Source organism: Poecilia latipinna, unplaced genomic scaffold (genome assembly GCF_001443285.1).
Source record: "Poecilia latipinna isolate Pla-1442-1.1 unplaced genomic scaffold, P_latipinna-1.0 Scaffold132, whole genome shotgun sequence".
NCBI classification, from domain to species: Eukaryota; Metazoa; Chordata; class Actinopteri; order Cyprinodontiformes; family Poeciliidae; genus Poecilia; species Poecilia latipinna.
The window spans coordinates 36,649-57,518 of NW_015112748.1; the positions used below are offsets into that span (position 1 = coordinate 36,649).

Here is a 20,870-nt window from a genome sequence, read left to right on the forward strand (position 1 = left end):
GGACTTTTTCATATCCCGTGAATATTGGTCGGAACATGTCCCTACCGTCCCTACCCAAACCTACGCCCATGCTCTTTAATATGTATCTCTTTTAACCAAGACCAAATATAGCATATTGTTCTTGCAGTGATCTGCACTAAATGGCTACAATGAAATCTAGAGTTTACTGTCTTTTTTTATATTGCCTAATATATATGGGAAAAAAAAGGCTATATTTAATTGACTCAGTTAAAGCCTAATTGAGTCAAATTAGGCTTTAAAGCTTGGAAAGAGGGGATTCAGCATTTCATTATTTCAATAAAGTTTACTTTGCAAAGTTTACTATTTGTCATGTAGATTCCTAGTAAGGAACATCAAAAACCAGACTACACATGATATCCTCTCCGATGTTCGCACTTGTTTGATGTGCTTCCTAACATGGTTCATTAAGTTCATACATTTTGGTTGTTATTTGCCCACATTTTATTGTCATAAGTGAGGTAGCTCCAGCTTGCACTTTACTAACAGCTGCAAATATTCTGCACAGGGAAATGGTTGATTGTAAATGTTTGCTAACAAACAGCTGGAAGTCGAGTTCTAAAGTAGAATTAGATTGAAAATATGCTGGTAATTTAGCATCTTAAAAAAGCAAACGTTGCTTGGGTACGAAACCTTACAGAATTTTATTGTGATAGCATAGTTTTGCATCAACGTTTGTAGAAAAATCAACCTTAATATTAGAAAGAGAAAGTTGTTTTTAATCCTCCTTTCCAATAATCTTTTGCTGTCCATATGCTCTGAGAAACATGTAGATTAGTAGAAGCTGATGCTTTATGACATACTGAGGATGGTCCGTAAGCTTGAAATACTTCACAATATTTTGTAGTATTTATTACAATAAAAAATGATTAATATTTAGAACCTCTTTTTCGTGCTTTTCTTGGGCAGCTGTATTGCTATGACTACACATTAATGCAAACCACTCCTAGAAAATATACCTTTTGAAATGAGCTTCTTGAAGACACCAGTGACTTAAAGAGGGACATTTATCTTTACACTGCACACAGTAACTATATTAATCATGTTCTTAAATTTATTTCTTCATTGACGTTCAAATGTAACAAGCAGTGGCGAAAATAGTAAACATGACAGTTGCCACTAGGGGTGCACCGATTGCAGTTTTCTGATCAATCATTAATCTTTAGAAAGCCTGACCTCCTAATTCCAGTTTTGGCTAATACAGATATCTTTGTCTAAAAAGTCACTGAATATAGTGAGTAAGTCACCAAGTTGGCAACAGTGCGGTAACAATTGTTGAGAGCAGGTCTGTCAGGAGATAAGGTCTCATAACGTGTAGATCTTAACTATCTCCTTTGCTTAGGTAGATAAGATCGGTTTCACATGCAAGTATCAGCTGATTGCCAATTTCCCAAAATTAAGGAAATTAGGCCAATTCATTGGTGCATTCCTAATGTCAACAATACTGTTTTTGGAGTATTAAAATGCCATTAGTTGGAATTCATTGTCAATTTTTCTTGATAATAAATGATATGCTAATGCTAACCCCTTCTGTACAACTTTACTCAGCCCTTTAGGGAATTTTCCTTATAGGTTTTAGAGTTTGCTCTGGTGGAAGCTACGAGTTGCTAGCATAGCTGCTTTAATTCTGCAAGTTCAGCTGCATTCTCCAAAAGCACGCAGGACCTATGTTGATGACTGGATTTGTGTAACAAAAAATGTATTTTCTCTTAGCTTGAGAAATGTAATATGTGATCCTTCTGTTTCTCTGCCATGAATTAATGTATTTTTCATAACTTTGGCTTGTTGGAGTCATTTAATTAAATAAGTTGACCCGTAAATACTAAATGCCTGTGCAAGGAATAGTTGACTGCTTTTTAAAGTGCTCAGAATGTGACTGGTCAGTCTGGCAGACTTAATTTTCCCTAAATCCACCACTTGCTTTTAATATCTTTTGTCCTAATACAAAAACCAGATGTTGGCAGAGCAGGACACCATCTGGTCCCAAACGGTTATCATATCTTCATACAGTGGTTGCATCCTAATGTGTGTGCTTAGTAGTTCTGAAAAAGGCTTAGATAAAGCTCTCATGTGAATCTAGATGAAATAATTGTTTTTAACATACCAGCAACAGCTGCAACTCATTGTTGAAGGTAGTTGAGGACCAGTCTGGATGCCTGTCTGCAGTTTTGTTCCAAAGTCCTGTCGTCACACCATCTGCTGCAGGGTGGAGTGGCATATTACTTCCAGTATTTGCATATGGTCAAAGAGCAGCCATTGTTTGACTTGTTAAGGAGGTAACTAAATTTTAAGGAAGTTTGGTTGATTGTGTGAAGTCACATGATTCGTTCTTGTTCTCATATGTCTGTTTCATTGCTGTTTTGGTTTGAACACTTGGGAAGAAGTGGAGTTACATGACAGAATGTAAGTATATTACTTGTTGAATTTTATGAAGTGCAAATACATTTTCTCTGTGCCCATTTTTAGATAGGCAGATCATCCTGGCTAGCTAGTTCTTTCTGTCAAAATGATCTAATGTCATGTCTGCTTATGAGTGAGTTTGTATAGAAAGGCAGAGAGAGAGTGACCTCACTGTTACTGACAGTTACAAGGTGCTGCTATGGGTGCATATAGTTGATGCTGACAGTGTGAGTTCTCCATCTGGAAAGCTAAGTGGTGTGTTTTCTCTTTGCGTTTGGGAGTGTTTGTTTCTGTATGTCTGCTTGTGTGGCCTTGGCTGAACAACATAAATGTAAAGATATGCACAGAAAATGTTTTTGTGAAATATGTGAGTGTTTTTTGTTCATTAAAAATTATCTGGAAATATTTTTTAAATACCTCAAAAACTTTAAGCACGCACCCATAAATTGACCTTGATTTCCTTCATTTTAAGTGGTCAGTGATCAGCCGATATTTGCATGTGAAACCGATTCTACCCACCCATCATATCCACCAGTCTTACTGTGTCTACCACCTCAAAGGTCTGAAAATGACTGGAAGCACTACGTCATGTGCAGTTAAAATTAAACAAATGTATCGGACAGAAAACTGCAATCGGTATACCTTTATAACACACCCTGTTCTACTACCATATCACTTTTTCTGTGCAAGCAGAATAATTATAAATGTGTGATTATTTAGCTGTTGATTTGTTAAACAGTTTTTATTCACTCCATGAATACACATTTTGGGTTAATAAACAAAGTTGGAATGGAAAAAGTAGAATTCTGAAAAATAAAAATAGGAAAAAATGAAATTTAGCAGTCAATAAGACAGATATCATAGGGCCCTAAGTATGCAGTCAGATGGCTACATTTAAATCTTCAGTGCAGATGAACTATGGAGAAAGATTTTGTAGCATCTTAGTGGGAAGTATTATCTGAGTTTGTACTGCCTCACAACATTCATCTGTGACACTGTCAGTTTGAACACCACATTCTTTTTATAAGTCCAGCTGATTATATTGTAGGTTCCACATACTAAACATATTTTACCAGTAAAGCTTATCCTGAGCTTTGTGATAGTATTTTTTTTATCTCATATTTGTTATATTTGCCTACATCCAAGGCAAATATAAATATAGATGGACGCTCCAGTTCCCTAGCTGATGCTTAGCACAAGTCTGGTTTTACGGACAAACAGGAAAATAAATTCCATACCATTCTGGTTGCAACAGGTAGTCGGCGGATCACACCGTGGTGTGTATACATAGCTAGCATAGGTACGGCAAAGATGCCAAAGATCTGTTGCTCACATGGACACAAAAGCTGTAAAAGCCTGGTGCAAAGTGAGAGTTCATCTATTAACTTGACTGAAGATGAATACAGAAACTAAATATTGGAGTATCTTTGTCAACCTGTTGCTTCATCAAAACATTTTTCCTATTTGTGCAAAAAAAGAAAGATAACCTTTAATACATTTAAATGTAATAAATGTATTAATTATATATTCCTGTTGTTGATGGGAGGTTATATGCTCAGAAACTCATTAATCACGTTTGCTAGGTATTATTAAAGGCTCTCTGAACTCTACTTCCATGATGGCAGAGGCATTGACTTTTACTAATGCTCTTTTTACTTCCTGGTAATCATCTCATGGTTGATGTTTACAAGTGGTAGCCAGGATTCAGATGTAAGAGGCACTAAGTAACATTGATCTCACCAGCCTTGACTGACCTGTCTCCTCTTGCTCCTTCATTGTTTTTTTTTGTTTGTTTGCTTTTTTTTGTCATTTTTTTCCGATACTTCATCTCACTGTAAGGAGCGCATTTTAAAACCTACATATCTCCTCATTTAAAGAAGCTTTTAAAAGAAAGACATTATACACCTGCGTTGTGCAGTCAGTTAAGCGGAGTTAATTTAGGAACATTTAATTTTTTTCTCCTTGACATATTTCAGTTCCTAATGATGGAATAGAAAGACTGCAATTATTCCTACCGACTGTAAACAATACACTCTAATTCCTATGTTTTTCAACGCGTAGATCTAAATTTACAGAATAAATTGTTTGCTTGTTACCAGTAGAAGGTGCTATAAGTCCTCTTGTTTCTCTTTTCATCCTGCCTAAGGTCTGTGTTGCATACTGGGAAATGTTGTACACTTCACAAGTTTAAATAAACTCGATGCTTAATGGGTGCGAAACATCCAGCGGTATACAACCAATTTCATACCCGACATGAATAAACCAGAACTCTAAGGTATTAAATGGAGCGGGGGCAACCTGAACAGTAGCTGCAGTGTTCAGTGAACGAAACAAATCAAGTCAATTCATTTGTGTGGAAAGTCCTTGGATTCTAAGACACAAATGTGGATTAAAAATGCTTAATGTGTAAGCTTTGTTACCTTGTGTAGTCTGCATCATTCAGCTGCACAACCAATCTATTCAGACATCTGAAATTTACACAAAGTGACCCATTTTTAATTTTAGAATTTGCTGTAGCATTTAATTTGCTTTCATTTACACTCTACATTTGAATAAACACCCTTAATCCACCCATTTGTTACTCATTAAGATTGCAAACTCAACAGATTATTGGATTTTTCAGAATGAGAGTTGACTCGCAAAGTGAAGTGTGGTAAAAAAATATTTTAAATACATTTTATAAATAACTGAGAACAACCTTTTCCTGATAGTTTTTGGTAAAACTGATTTGGTGAAGATTGGTGTGTTACTAAATCCGCCTTCCTGTTGATTTGATAAATCTGCTTTAAGCTGTGCTTCGACACATCTGTCAGTCTAATGATGGTGGCAACAGATGTTCACTTTGGTCACATGGACTCATGAAGCCTGGCAAAGCTGTTGCTGGTGATGTTTGGATTGAACTGATATTCTCAGAGATGTCATTTCTCAGAGATGTGTGGATGACTCAGGGTGATGAGTCGACGATCGTCTCCTTGGTCACCAGCACATCTTGCACTGGCAAAGGGCATTCCTTTGATGGGCATGTGGCCAGAAGACAGGAAGAGGAAGTGAAGCTCCGCTCTGTGCTAGCTTTAACGCCATATCCTCCTCAGGCCTTGACATTGCCTCTTGTTTTATAAAAAGTTCAGGATAAGCCTAATCTGGTTAAGTGATTAGTGCCCACTTCACCTGCTCTCTGCCAAACAGATTAAATGGCAACTAAAAAGAACAACAGTGGGGTGCTAGGTTGACCGAGGTAATGACTGGGGCAAGGCTTTGTCTGCTGTTGTCCTTTATATTTATGTGGCTGTCGATAAGGAAAGGTAATATTAGATCTGCATACTTGTTAGAAATTAAATGTTTCAAGTTCACTGAGTATTAAATAAATCAAATGAATCACCTTGTGGATCTGATGAATGCTGGCTTTACTGTTGGTTACAGGTAAAGCTGTATAGGTTGTTTCCCCTGCAGCGAGCTGATGGACTAATTGTTTCACCCTGTGACATCTAGGAGGGCTTTCTGTCTGTACAGTTTTCTGCTTCCTTTGCATTCTCTGCTCCTCCCCTTCGGTGTGTGTTAACTCTCGCTCGCACAGCTGTGACAGTGATCAGAAGCTCAGGGAGCTTGTGGGGAAGAACTGTGTGTGCTCTCACGCGCATGCCTGTGCCTGCAGGTCTGTCGGTGGGAGGGTGAGGGTGCTTTGTGATGCATGGCTGATGTCGCTGACTTTGTCGTCACAGCCACTTTATACGCACACTCACACACACAAACATGGACACATACTGTCACAGAAATAGCTTATCCTCACATTATGACACAGTGCAGCCAGCTTTCCTGACTTGTGCACGTCAGTAGAAGTATCTTTACACTTTGGACCACCGTTACTGGAGTTCCCCAAGGACCACTGCTAGGACCCTCTCCCCTCCATCCCCCTTTTTTAGCCAGGCTCCTCAGAATGGAGCACAGGGGCAGCTCTCGTCGGAAAGGTAAGTTTCCCCCATTTCATGTAGACTTTGAGTTGCCCTTTGCTAGTACCTCAATACTTTAGCTAATAAATTCTAAAAAAAAAAGAGGGATATATGCATTCTGTTCACTTTGAGAATAATTTGATCATTTAAAAAAAAAAGTAGGATTGGTGTCCAAGAATAATTTCCAACTTTCTGTAATTTACCTGAACTGTATCTAGTCTGCTGTCATGTCTGATAAGTCTCTTCGACATCAGTTCCTCCACAAAAGACAGAGTAGCTTTAAAATGAACTGTAGTACCCTGAATGAAATTATAATAAACCGATAAAAGAACAGAGAATGAAATGGCTGGGCTGTTATTTATTTGGACTCTACATTAATTTACGATCTGGCCCAACAAATTTCACTTTAAAGTCGTTGGCCAAACTTTCCAACCAGTTAAATTTTTTTAGGCAAAATCATTTTTTGATTTTTTGCTCCTTCTTTGTTCTTTTTAAAAAAAAAATTATGTATTTATTTATTTAATCTCTTGTAGTGACAGTAAAATACATTTTGGCTGGGAGAGAAACATTCTCTGTTCTTCATCTTTTACATCAGCTCTTGGAGTTCTTGGTACAATAAACTGGGATCTAACATTGCCAGTGTTAGGCAGCTTACTGCGTTGTCACAGTCTGTGGCTTAGCGGTTATAAATAGAGCGCGTGGTCATTTATTACCACGAGAAAGGCTGTGCCTAACTATTAGCACATCCCTAATTTACCTGGTCTGGTACATTTGGACCAGCTGCTAAGCTAAGTGCTGATGAAGTCTGAGAGCAACATCATCTTCTTGGAAACAACGACAAAACAAGGAACAAATGAGAAGCTCATCATCATTTTGTCTCAAGTAGCCTTTAAGATGCAGCTAAAGAGGAAAGTTTCTTTACTTTGTAATGATGGGATTTTTAAATCTTTTATGGATTGCAATTAATTGGAACCGCCAGAATAAAATAATCTTGTGTTGCAAAAGAGCTACACATGAAATACTGTCAAGTAGAATTAATTACAGAAATTATTTGTTTCTCAAAATCCTGTAAATATTATCAGGCAATGGGTTCAGCCTCCTAAATTGAAGTCACTTGCCACTTTGACTGTCCGACAGTGTTATTGTAAATTCTAGAATATTATATGTATGTAATTGAGATGCACCAAATAATCAACCAACAAACAGAATCAGACAATTTTTCTTTGACTGGCTCTGATTGGTGATCAAAAGTTCCCATTTTAAACAATTAGATTTATTTTCTTCTTCTTCATTAAATTAATTAAAACTGCAATTTTTTCCCTACAGCCTACATGTAGTTTGATGGTCTGTTGTAAGCTCTGTAAAAACCAGGAAATATTTCCCTTGCATTAATACATAAATTTGGAGAAACTTGTAAATTCTTAGTTTTCTGTTGGATTTGAATATTCTTCTAGTCAAACACTGCAGCACAGTTATTGTTTGAAACGTCAATGATCTTTGTTCAAACATTGGTCTTTGTCAGTCATCAGATATACACTTTATTGCTCCTTGGGAAAATGTTCCAGTTAGTTAAATTATGCAACTTCAAGGTAAACTGGTCAACTGCATAAATATTTCATTCAGATATTCAAAGTATTAAAAGTTGATGAAACTAACAACAAATATTTAATCACGCTATGAACTAAAATGTCTCCAGATTTATATTTAACACTGTTGTTTTTTGTTTTTGTTTTTTTTTTTCCACTCATGCTCTGCAGGGGTTTTAGACCAAATGCACATTTTGAGTTGAGCTTTTATAGCACAGGAAGTATCTGCCCAACACCTGCAGAAATAGAGCATGCACACACACACAAACGCACGCACCCTCTCTTAGCTCATCATTTAATCCACCTGCATTTATTCGATAGCAGACACCAGATTTAAAAAAAGATATATAGAAAAGTGCATCCTGTTGGTTTGTGTGTTTAAATAGTTTTTGTAGAATTTGATAATTACCAGTCTGAGAAAATCAAGGGAAATGATCTCTTTTCTCTTGTCTGGCCCATCTCTCACTTTAACCTTTGGATGTGAAAGAAGAGAACACATTAGCAGGGAAGGTGACCTTAAACAGCAGCATGTCCTCACATTCCCTCTAAATCAGCTGTTTTGCTATTAGTAAGTTCTCAAATGTCGATGTTCCAGCCTTTATACGGAGCATTTATTGAAAGTCAAATATTACACTTCGAAAAATACAAACACAGAATTACTGTTAGTCAAGAAAATCTCCATGTGAAGGATGCAGAATGAAACCTAACAGACAGCTGGAATGATGCAGACAAACCACAGCATCTGTTTAATACACAAATGTTTTATCATGGCTGCTACTGTATAGAAAACTAGACCAAGTCTCTCAGGACTGTTTGCTGCTGCACAAACATCAGTCAATGTTTACATCTCCACCTTTAATACTCCAGATCATGTGGAAGACCGTTTAACAGCCATGCTATGCTACGCTAGCCTCCTTATCTTTTGGTCTCACATGTCCTTTTGGAAAAGCACATAATCTGCTGCAACAGTCGCCATATTAATTGCAGCGTTTGCCATCAACAGTGGCAGCTGGCTCTTTCGCCTGATGTGCAAGTGCAACTTAAGGTCACTGTGGGATTTATTGACATGGATGGAACTCATGGACCACTTGAAATTGTTTTTAGCTTAAAAGGGCATAGCACCAGAGCTTTGTGTGTGCAGGAGTTTTTATTTTCTTCTTGGTATTGATGACATCAGAATGCAGATGATGAATCATAGAAAAGTAAAGGTATGATCCTAGATTTACTTCTTCCAGATGCCATTCATGCTACAAGACATTCTGACATCAACTGCATAAAGGTTTGAGAAACCAGAAATCTGGAAAGTTTTCAGAAAGATTCCGCCTCCAAAAAAATTATTGTTCAAACAGCACGATCTTCAATTTTCTTCCATATCTGTAAAGACATCCCATTCTAAACATGAGGAGATGATGTGGACAGCTCTTGTAATTTGTACTCCTTCGTATGATGAGGCGTAGCACTCGCTGATGATGTAACCACTATGTCGGCGGGTTTTAAAAACAGAAGCATCACCTGTCCTGATTTGGAAACAGCAGAGCCTGTTTTAGCACGCTGCCTTGTCTCAGAGGAGATTTAGCCACTGTCAGTAAAGGAAATGATTACCTGTGCTGAGTGCTATGTAACTGAGCTAAGCTCTGACTGACAGGCTAAAGGTTAGCTGCATTCCTCCTGCCCAGTAGACATCATCTTTAAATCCATTCTCTTACCCACAGTTATTGAAAAACTGTTTTCTCACTTAATACGGTCTGCAGTCCTGTTCAGATTGTGGTGAAGGCCTGTAAAGTGCAAGGGCGTAATGACATTGTCAGTGATTACTAGCAAGCTAAGCCACTCTCCAAGCCTCTTATTCCCCCTACAGCTGGATCAAGTGGTAAAAGTTACTCATGAAATGCAGCCGGGCTCACCAAAGGCTGCTGCGCTGATACATGATGGAGGCGTGGTTGAAGTTGGTTGACATTAAAACCATTGGGAGAAATAAAAAGCATCTTCTTCAATACCAGGGATACAGTTTTTACATGAACTCTACATGCAGTAGTTTCTAAATTATTTGTATTAATTTATTAAATCAGATATGTTCAGAGAAAGATGAGTTATGGTGGTGCATGTACTCCAGTAGGGGTTTTTTCCTGCTGCTTTTCCTGAGGTAACAGATTTTTCTTAGTAGCAGAAGTCCAGCAAATGTGCCAAAATTTGCTGCATTATCCCTCCCACAGACCCAAAATATATTAAGTATGATAAAAGCTAACTTTTCTATTTAAATTGCCTCTAACGTGTGCATGTAGTAAACGTAGTTACTAAAATGAATGGATGTCAGTACGAAGTTTTCAGTTGGATGGAAGTCCAAGCATGTTGGATGTGTGTACTTGGTTGCCTGTTCTGTGTGTATCTATGTTGCCCTGTCCAGGCTGTACCCTAGCTTTCACCCAATGATGGGAGTGTGTGAGTGGTGAATTGAATTGTATAGAGTTGCCGTTTGGTACTCCTGTGTCTTCGATTGAATGTCAGATTAACAGTTTATTATGGAGGACCGATTCTTCAAAAGTGGCAATAAATAAACTCATTCTGTATTTATTAGTTTTTATATTTATTGTAACTTTTTTTTTAAAATCACGCATAGACTTATTTTCTTTTGTAAGATTTCCTCTTTGCATGTTCTCCCCTCCTGTTTTCCCCTTGACAGAGATAAATATTTCAACTTGGAGAGACTTATGGATAAAGATGTGATTAAATAAGTTTTTTGAACATGAATGAATATAGTTTTGGCGCTCAGACATGTAATGGAAAAATTTGCAATGATCTCCTCGTCCTTTTTCTGCTTTAGGTTATCTGCATAGTCTTATCATGAGATTGGTTAAGTTGCTCTCCCATAGACCTCTACAGTGTCATATAACAGCAGGGGAGAGGTTCTTGATCCTGGAGACTTAAGTCTTACTTCCCCAACCCTGAACTTATCTGCCATCTTTAGCATTAAAACACAACCCCTTTCCTTAACAATAGACAAATGGCAAGACCATCTGTATTGGGCTCCACAGAATCCCTGGTACATAACAATCAAGGGTTCACACCTATATTCCAATCGCGTGTCTCTTCTCTAACCAGAACCTATGAAACGAAGCCAAATCCACTGTTAGTTAGAACAGACTCAGCAGACTCCTTTGACTCTGTATTTCTGTTCTCACCTTGCAAGGTTTTAATAAATGTTTTATTTCTTCTTATCCAGACTCTTGTTAAAGTAATTTTTCCATGACAGACCTCAGCAGAAGACATGAGCACTGTGAATTGCAATACACACGAATGAGTTGCTTGAGATGAAGTTAATATACATCTTACCCACCAAAAGAGTTTGTTGTGGCCAAGGCCAAAATACAAGGAGATTAGGTAAAGAATGAGGGAAAGAGATGCAGGAGGATGAAGGCTAGAGGTGGAGAAAAAGAAGGAGAAAGGATGTGAAGCTGGGAGATAAAATCCAGCTGAGGGGTATGATGCAAGACTGGGAGATGACGGCCAGCTGAGGAGAGGGAAAGAATATGGAGCAACCAGGAAAACAAGTGCGAGGAAGAGAGGAGAAGCTGGGTGATGAAGGCCAGCCATTGAACAAAATGACTTCTAGCTGCAGGATGAAGGCAGACTGTGCAAGGCTGGGAGATGATGGATGACCAGTGAAGGCCAAAGCTGAGAGAAATTTCCTTGGATCTAAAGAGCGTTAAAGGGGAACAAGCAACCGAATGCCCAGGTCAGCGACCACTTCTGTGTGCAGGATGAGAGATGGGAGGACTGGGATCCTCCAGGAAAGGATCAGGGAACAGTTGTGTGATGATAGGCGTGGCCCAAAGCTGATATGCTGCAGCTGGGGCATGATGCATGTGAATTTACACCTAGGCTTCATTCATGATACACTGTATAGTAAAATAAGTTGAGGAAAGTTACTGTGTTTTAGATTTTGGATGCAATATTCAGCACATTAATTACTTTATTGTTCTTTTTTTTAATTTTGGCAAAATCTTTTCTCTATACCTTTATTTATGTTTAAGTCTCAAAACAGAACTAACTAACCCTATATGAACTTACATTAAAATCATTTTATTGACATTATGCAAGTGTTAATATCACATTTAAGATATCATGCACAATTTTGCAGCTTAGTTCAATAAAGTTTTACTTCACACATAACCTGGCAATTTTTTTCCTTCCAATATGTTGTTTACCTTTCAGTTGAAAGCCAAAGCTCATGTCAGGTCATCCTAAATAGAACTATTTTGACTTGAAATAGTTTTAATAGACTGAATAATTATTAGCTCATGCAACAGTGAAAAGTGAGCTGCATAAAATACATGTATTTTATGCAGCTCACAACTGTACAGTTGCCAATATCAACACAGTGATGTGCACAGCAATCCTGTTAATGCAAAGACTGTATTATATAATTCCTGGCTGTCTGCATAAATCTGTTTTGATTGAATGAAGGTTCCTGGGGTTTTCTTTTATTCAGAACACATAAAGATTTATCTATCTTCATATAAACAACACAATTCCCACTGTGTGTGGCTCAAAGCCTCTTAAATGATCAAATTAAGCAAACCAAACACACAAACTGTGGCAGAGATGTATTTAGATCAGGAAAAAAGCTATTTTCTCCCTTCATATGACGTGTTTAAATTGGTTTCTGCTAAACTCGCATGTGCCTACTTCCCTGAAGTCAGGGATTTCCCATAATCCCAAGGCTTTCATTTGATAGATAAAATGGATAAAGTGAAATAATAAAGAACTCTGCTAGCTAAGGTGCTTTAGTCACTCAGTAAAACTAATCTGAGTGAAAATTGAGCTGAATTATATATCAAATCGTAATTGTCAATATGAATGTGCAGTATTCCAACTGTAAAATAAAAGGCTGTAACATTTCAGGCATCATGCTTTTAAATTCTAATTAGATGGGGTTTCTTTAACACACTGCAGAAAAATATGGAATTTGTGTCATTTGAACTGTGATCATCTTGAGTTGAATACCTTCTCTTCACTCTTTCTAGACACTTTTTGCAGGTATCAGTAAAGCTAGTAGTTCCTTTCTGCACTGGACAGCCTGCAGTCTGTGTGATCTGATATTGTGCCTAGAAATTATAAAGATCAGTAGTAACAACAGTGCTGATGTGTGCAGCTGTTTTCCTGCTTAGTTATGATTCACATAAAATTTATCAGCAAAGACTCAAAGGCATTCTGGTGGGATAAAACTGCTAATTCTCCATTAAATAACTCTTTACAGCCAAAATATAAACAGCATTTTCATCCTTGTAAGGTTTAGTTAGCTACATTTTCCCTCATATTGTTTCTGTTTTCTCTTGAGAAATGTAGATAACCCTGTAAAGTTGATCCATTCCTGCTCTTGTGAATTTATTCCTTCTTCATCTCTTAGCACCAAAATACACTGAAGATATGTTGTTGTTGTTGTTGATGATGTTGTATCAGCCTTCCAGACCACTCAGGTCTTCTGGTTCTGGTTCTGCTCTGCATCCAGAACCAGAACCTTACATGCAGAAGCAGCATTCAGCTTCTATGCACCACAAATTATCAGGAAACTGCAAAAAAGCTGAACCAAGTGAGTTCCTTTAAATCAAGTCTTAAAACCTGCCTGCTTAGAATTGCCTTTGATTAGTATAAGTGAAACATTGATCAACATGTTTGACGTGCATGTCTGCACTTGATGATTTTGCCATTTGACAAAATGTAATGTTAATTGCTTGTTTCATAACTGACGTTTTAAACAAATAATCTTGACATTCCATTTTCTCTCCATTTTTATTGTGTAGTTACGCCTGTCTGCCATTTGTCTGCATCTTCACCCACGTATTGTTCCTCTTTGCTTCCATTTACTGACCATAAAACACATTGTAAATCATTGAATGTTTGTTCTCTGGAAGTTTATGCATACACATTTTATTATAACCTTTGTTGCGTGGCGACGATGCCTTCAGATTTGTTTTACTCCCTGAACTGAAAAGGCAATTTGATGTATTCAGGGGGGGCATAAATCTATTTTCTTCCTTTATTTGTTTTCTTTGTTTGTGATTTGTTTTATGTTGCTGCCTATCATTGCCAGACCTCCCTTAAAATTAGATTCTTAATCTCCATGGAGACTACATGGTTAAATAAATAAAAAAATATCTCTACATGGAAACATGATAATTTAATATAATGGATGTTTGCGCTGAATCCTGCTTTTCCTTCCCATTGTTGTGTGTGGAATTTGTAGTACTCAAGCACATGCTTTGTTTTAAGGCGGTAAAACAAATTGCTTGTATTTCCTCCACTTATTTTGCAGATTACATTTTTCTGCTAATGGTTTGACTATTTAACTCTCCTGTGCTTGCACACAGAGTAGACTGAGCTCTACTCTGTTGAATCCTGGTGGGGATAAAATAACCTCACAGTTGCTTTTTATAAGGCTTTCATTTCTGGTTTCTATTGGTCTGACAGGCTGATGTGATCGCACCCCTGAATTCCCCCTCCCCAGTACCTCGCTGTTCGACCATGTCAGATAATTGATGATTTTTAACCATCAATTATGGTTATCATACCCTCTGTTATATTAACAGAGGCTACTGTCATATTCTGCTGATGCTTCACCCCAAGTTTTTACCAGTTCATTAAAAAATGTTATTTTTTTAAATTAACTCTTCCCTTGCGCTCTTGGCCATGCTACTTCCCGCTCGCTCTGTTACCTAATCAACAAGAATGAAAACGGTTAACTGGTATGCCGCCCATGAGGAGATGCCACCCTGGGTGGTTCTCTGTGTTGCCAATATCAGAAACCGCCACTGGTGACATATTTTGGTGTCGAGTGTTGAAGCAATTTTAAAAGGAAATTTTAAAATGAAATGCCTTTTCCCTAAAATAAGTATTTTATTTTATTTTATTTTTTTTATTTATTTATTAGCTATGTTTAGCATACTGAATGGAGCAAGTCAAGACAACATGTTAGTGATGCCCCACATGCCACTGACTTCATTTAGGCCAGTATTTATTAATTCCAGTCCTCACGCTCCCCTGTCCTGCATGTTTTAGGTGTTTCCCTTCTGCCACACACCTGGATTGTATCTGTGGGTGATTAACAACCTTCTGCAGTACTTGAGGATTATGCAATCATTTGAATCAGCTGTTCTGGAATAGAGACGCATATAAAACATGCAGAGCAGGGGGGCCTGTGGACTGGAATTGAGCAGCACTGATTTAGGCTAAAATTAGCATTTTGGCTAATTGTAGCTTATACACTAATGTTTGAATACTGAGTGGATTGAGTTCATATTGGCCTTCAAAAATTGATACTCCACATTCTATTGACCACAATGTAGCTTACTTTAGCGTTGTTGCTAGTTTTTAGGAGCAGAACGCTGGGTTCCAACCGACTTGCACACTTTGGCAGGCCCCGTTTACATTTTTTCAAAAATATTCTAGTTATTATTATTATTGTTGTTGTTGTTGTTATTGTTATTATCAATGTTATTATTACTTCTATTCATTTTATTATTACTATAACTACAGTGGACCCTTGGACAGTTCAGTATTCATGGAGTTTGTGGAGTTTTTTGTTGAGAATATATGATTTATTTATTTATTTTTTTATGCAGCATGGGAAGCTGTAATATCTAGGTGCAATGCTGCTTGATATGCTATTGGCTGGCATTTAAAGCAGCCAGTCCCATCCAGGAGCTCTACTCATTTTCCTTTGCGCTGATTTGCTGTTCCCCAAAAGTGGAGGTATGGAAGATTGTAGGTACTATCTTCTGTGGTGGTCCTGGGACAGCTTATAATGTATGTTAATGGATATTAAGACATATTTGGTATCTTAGCTATTAAAATAGATGGACATAGGCATTCTTAGAGGAGATCTCAAGTATTCGAGGATGATTATGGTTTCTTACTCTCGCTAGTAATGGTAGTAGTTGTAGTTATTCTATAAATTTGATTGTAATCTCAACAAAAGTTGAGATTACAATCTCAAATCAAAACCTCTAATGTTTTTGTAGTGCTTAAAACCTACCACTGCACCTTTTTATATGTTCCAAATCAGATACAATTCTATTCTGTGATGTAGTTTGGAATAACTGCTGCTTTGTAGTGGCTCTCTTATCAATGATGTTCATTATGTTGCCGTTTTTCCCATCATACCCTATACTATATTAACTGAGGCTACTGTCATATTCTGCTGATGCCTCACCCCAAGATTTTACTTGTATGAATGTGTGTTGATGTTTTTTTTTGAGAGCGATTTGAGCCTCAATGTGTGTGAAACACATTAAGAGGTCGATATTACTAGCACTGCATCATTTCAGTCCATTTACTTGTTAGTCCATATGGAAGAGCTATATCTGACCCTGTCTGCTTCCACAGATTGAACTGAATCATTTCCTGGACGTGACCCACGTCATTTATGAAAGACTGCTTTGGTTATTAACTTCCCCTCCGTTTTCTTCCCTCAGGTGATGGCGTCCCAAAGGAAAACAGTCCCTTCATCAACAGCGCAGAAAATGACAAGAACAATTATGATGGCACCAACATGGCACTGTTTGAGGTAATTTCTCATCAGTATTACTTGTTTAGAAGTCCATCACTGGTTGGGATGTTCATAGAAAAGCTTATGTGTTAGTAAACACCAAATGTGACAGATTATTAAATCCTCAGCCTGAAAAAGCTGCATGTAAAAAGCCTATTTTGCTGCTAAAACTGAATGCATTTTCACCCATGAAGCCATTCATCTGCAACACCAATACTTTGCTCAACAGTGTAGAAAGTTTTACAATAGAACTGCTCTGTTTTTTAATGTTGAGTGAGCTGAAGCTGTGCCAGGTGTGTTTGAGTGCCATGTGGCAGCCTGGCTGCCCTGTGGTCACTGTGTGGAGGAACCACTGTGCTCTCTGTTTTCTCCACACTGTGTGAAGCCGATCCAGCTGTGCTATTTCAAGACACTTTGAACAAACAGGGAAACCAAATATTGTAATATCCTATCTCCTCCTGCAGGATTTCATTTTTTTTTTCAAATTATTGCTGCTCTGTATTTCAAGTCAAGTACAAAAAATGCATCCAGAACAAGTTAAAGACTTGGACTGAACTCAACTCTTGTTTTCCAAATAGGTTATATGTATCATCTTCTAGAAGTGAGCGGGTTGAAAAGGTAATGTGTGATTTTACACTGTCTCATTGCAGGAGGAGATGGACAGGCACCCCATGGTGTCATCCCTTCTTGATAAACTGGCAAACTACACCAATCTCTCCCAAGGAGCTCAGGAGCACGAGGAAGCTGATGAAGAGGAGGGTACCAAGAAGAAAACCGTTAAGGTAAAGCAGACACAGTCCGTATGGTGCTTCTAGCTTTGGTTGACATGGTTGCATACAATTTCATTTTAACAGTTGTTCTTTTAAACCTGCTGAACAGTCGTTACATAACGGGGTCTTTGACCCATGAATCCAAGCTGTTGGTTTTAATCTCCCATCTTCCTCCGGTTCTAAACTTGTCCCCCATTAAACCATCTTTGGACGTTCTCTGTTTATTAATATGGTGTCACATTTTAATGGATGGGTTTTATTTATTTTGATTCAGAGGGAGTCAAACTTTATCAGGACATCACTTAGTACAAAAATAAACATCTGCAGCACTCTTCTATGCATTTATTCACCACTGTCCATAGTTCATTTTTCAGGTTTCCCCTTTTGGATTGTTCATTCTTTACGTCTGAACTTTTTAGGATCAAAACTCTCTGACTGTTTTGCCACAAAGCGTACGGATGCTTTTCTAACCACAGCCCCAGTCCCTTGTCAGTTTCCCCATCACGTCCCCTGCATAGAAATCTGCCTTGGACACCTCCCACTGGCTCCCAGAAAGTCTTGAAATGATTGGAAGAAGTGGACGAGTTCATGAAGCAGATACCTCAGTCGCCCCTCTTCGTCTGGAATAGCTAGTGACTAATACCATAACTCCACTCATGTGAGGTGAATTCTGCTCTGTTTTGGGTTTTTCTTTTTGCACGTTGTTGCGGAACACAGTTTTTTTTGTGAGGATTGTTGCTCTTTCTGAATTGAAGGGATAAAGACTTTTTGGAGCTGCTGTTTCTGACTGGAAGCTAAAGAGTTCTATGTTAATGGTTCCCTTGTCATTTACATGTAAGTCTAATTTTTGTTTGGGTTATAGTTTGATACTAAAAATCATTTTAAGACTGGTGTTCTATAACACCAGTCAGATTAATTATACAATTACAACTGATGCACTTTCAGTTGGAGTATGAATTACAATGAAAATTACATTTCAGTTAATCTCATTGTCAAAATGTGAACATTTTTTAGTTCAAGGATTTTGTTATTTTTTTGATGGTTTGGGCGTATTAATAATTACAAGCTGAAATTAAATTCCCAGAAAACTAGAACATTACATAACCAATAAAGAAAATTCTTTTTGAAATGTTCTGAACGTAATATGGCCTTCACAGTCATGGGACTGCTGCTGACTTAACATTTGTCCAGTTGAGCTCAGTCCTCCACCAGCAGGGTGGCCCTGAAAGGCTGTTTTTAAAGGTGCTGGCTTTTCAGATTGCTGAATACTGGTTTATTCATGTCAAGTTGATGGGAAGGAAAAAGTGTACAGCAACAGGGATAAGTTGGAGAATATTTTTAAGCAAAACTCGTTCAAAAGAATAGAGGGGAAGTCACATGGTGTGGATGTTGGCTAGAGAACTTCAAGAGCCTCCACACACAACTGTATCCATGAACTACAGCTGTTGCGTTCTTAAAGCCATGCACAGCACAGATCAGATGTGTCTTAATGAAGTAAAGCACTGCAGTTCAGTGATACAAGTGAAAATAAGGATTAACTTTGAAAATTAAATTCCAGAATCTGGATTAATTGTGACGAGCCTCAAGAATCCAAGAATCTGCCTGAGTTCAAGTTCCCACACTTCAGAGAGTTGTAAAGTAAAAAAGTAAAAGTACTTTGTTATTGTACTTAAGTAGATTTTCCAGGCATATGTACTTTACTTGAGCAGTTATCTTTTTGAGGACTTTTTAATTTTACTCCATAAATGTGAAGAAAAAAATCAGCATTTTCTACTTCTTACATTTCGTCTCGTTTCTTCCATGATGAAAAAAATCTACTGCTCACACAGAAAGTGTTATAGTGTCTATAATTCACGATTCAGTTGGATGCAACCAAAGCAAAGCAGAAGAAGGAGAACACAGTGGTATGAGAAAAACAACATGGATGGAGATTTTAACTCGAGTTTCATCACAAACAGAGGCAAAATCCAATCCCCCCTCTATGGACTTATTTTAAAAAATCCTGAACGATTAGTGATGAATGCGTTGTTTTTTCTGTAATCTAAATGATCCTGGTTGAAATTTGGTTCAAAGAAGAACTGGACCGTATCAGTATTTTGTTACATTTTTTTACCAACACAGTCTATGTTGTCAGCAAAAATAAACAAGGAATATATTCTGTATGACTAGAACGTAAGTATTTTAGACTTATCCAAAGTCTTTCTGTATTCTTGAAGGTGACAATGATTTTTTACTTTTTGTACCCAAGTACGTCAAAACTTTTACTTTTTCACTTTTACGTGAGTAAAACAATAAAAGAGTAAAACCTGTACTTTTACTTTTTGCTAGAATATTTTTTTTCAACACAAGTATTTATACTTCTGCTTAAGTAGAGAATGCGAGTGCTTTTGACTCTTGAGTGACGACTTTGGCAGCCATGTCATGTGCTGGCGCTCAACAATCTGCCAAAAATACATCATATTCTTTTTCACTGATCTTAAGTGAGAAACTGAATTGTGGGTTTTCTGTTGGCTGTAATCATCAGAAGTATTACCCTCCCTCATCTTCTGCAGAGCCCTCAGATGGGAACCATCATGGGTGTCTACCTCCCTTGCCTCCAGAACATTCTGGGGGTCATCCTGTTTCTACGCCTTACCTGGATTGTCGGCACTGCCGGCATCTTGGAATCCCTGGCGATCGTGGGCTTGTGCTGCTCATGCGTGAGTATTTAATCACTGTGATCGACAAGAGCCTGGCCTGACTCTTGATATGGAAATCATCTGTTCTTTCATGAGGGATTTGCAAATAAAGTCCTTAGTGTGGTGATGGAAAAGCTCATTGGGTGAAATCACTCATCCTGAGTACAGTAAGACATGAGCAGGACTTCCTGATTCTCCAACATGCACTCCTTCGCCACCTTGACATCTAAATCTGTCCATCTGGAAAATGTCAGAAACCCAGTGACACCCACATGATGCCTATATTTGGCTGTCCCACTGCAGACTGTGGATTATTCCAGATTAATCATGGAAAGTACAAACCTGAAAAAATGACTGTAATCTCAGTGACACACTTTTGGGCTGATAATGAAATTCTCTTCTGGGATCTCCAACACCACCAGTGAAAATGCTTCTTAATCAAGAAGCCGTCGTTCATTATCCCGTCCACGACTGAAAACACTTTGACCAGTCGTTTCCCGTTACACTCAGTTTACTTCATTGCCCAGCGTCTTAATGCTGCACATTTCTGTAGGATGTCATAGCTCCTGGTCTAGTCTGACTGAAACTCCACTCCCTTATTAAAACCTATCCAGAGTGCGTTAGCAGGGTTAACCCTACCTTACATCCCTGCCGTTATGTAAGAGAGCCAGCTGAGCTTAGTCGAACAGATTAACGTTCAGTTTCACTGCTTAGATCACATCTGACTTTGCACTAATGGCTCTGCATCAGCGACCTTCTTATAGGTCTCATCCTACAGACATGACATGCGGAGCAGTGTAATCTAGCCATCGCTAAACCCAGCTGCAGGGATCTCCTGAAAACACGATGAAAGCTCTTTCACATTACCTAACAGCAGTTTGGCTTCATGTCTGTTTCAACAATGTTTTTTTTTTTTTTTTTTTTTT

The 20,870-nt window shown here is 38.0% G+C and overlaps 1 protein-coding gene across 6 annotated transcripts in view; it reads left to right on the top strand.

Annotated features, from left to right (window-relative positions):
• Positions 1 to 20,870, top strand: part of slc12a7b (solute carrier family 12 member 7b) — a 69,333-nt gene that overhangs the window by 24,667 nt on the left and 23,796 nt on the right. For 5 of the 6 annotated variants that reach the window (XM_015028645.1, XM_015028646.1, XM_015028648.1 and 2 more), the window contains 3 exons: positions 16,423 to 16,514; positions 17,147 to 17,278; positions 19,819 to 19,965. In XM_015028645.1, coding sequence (XP_014884131.1) covers positions 16,423 to 16,514; positions 17,147 to 17,278; positions 19,819 to 19,965 — 371 coding nt within the window. Of the gene's footprint in view, positions 1 to 6,092; positions 6,384 to 16,422; positions 16,515 to 17,146; positions 17,279 to 19,818; positions 19,966 to 20,870 lie in introns of those variants that run through there. The other variant, XM_015028650.1, reaches the window with a different exon arrangement.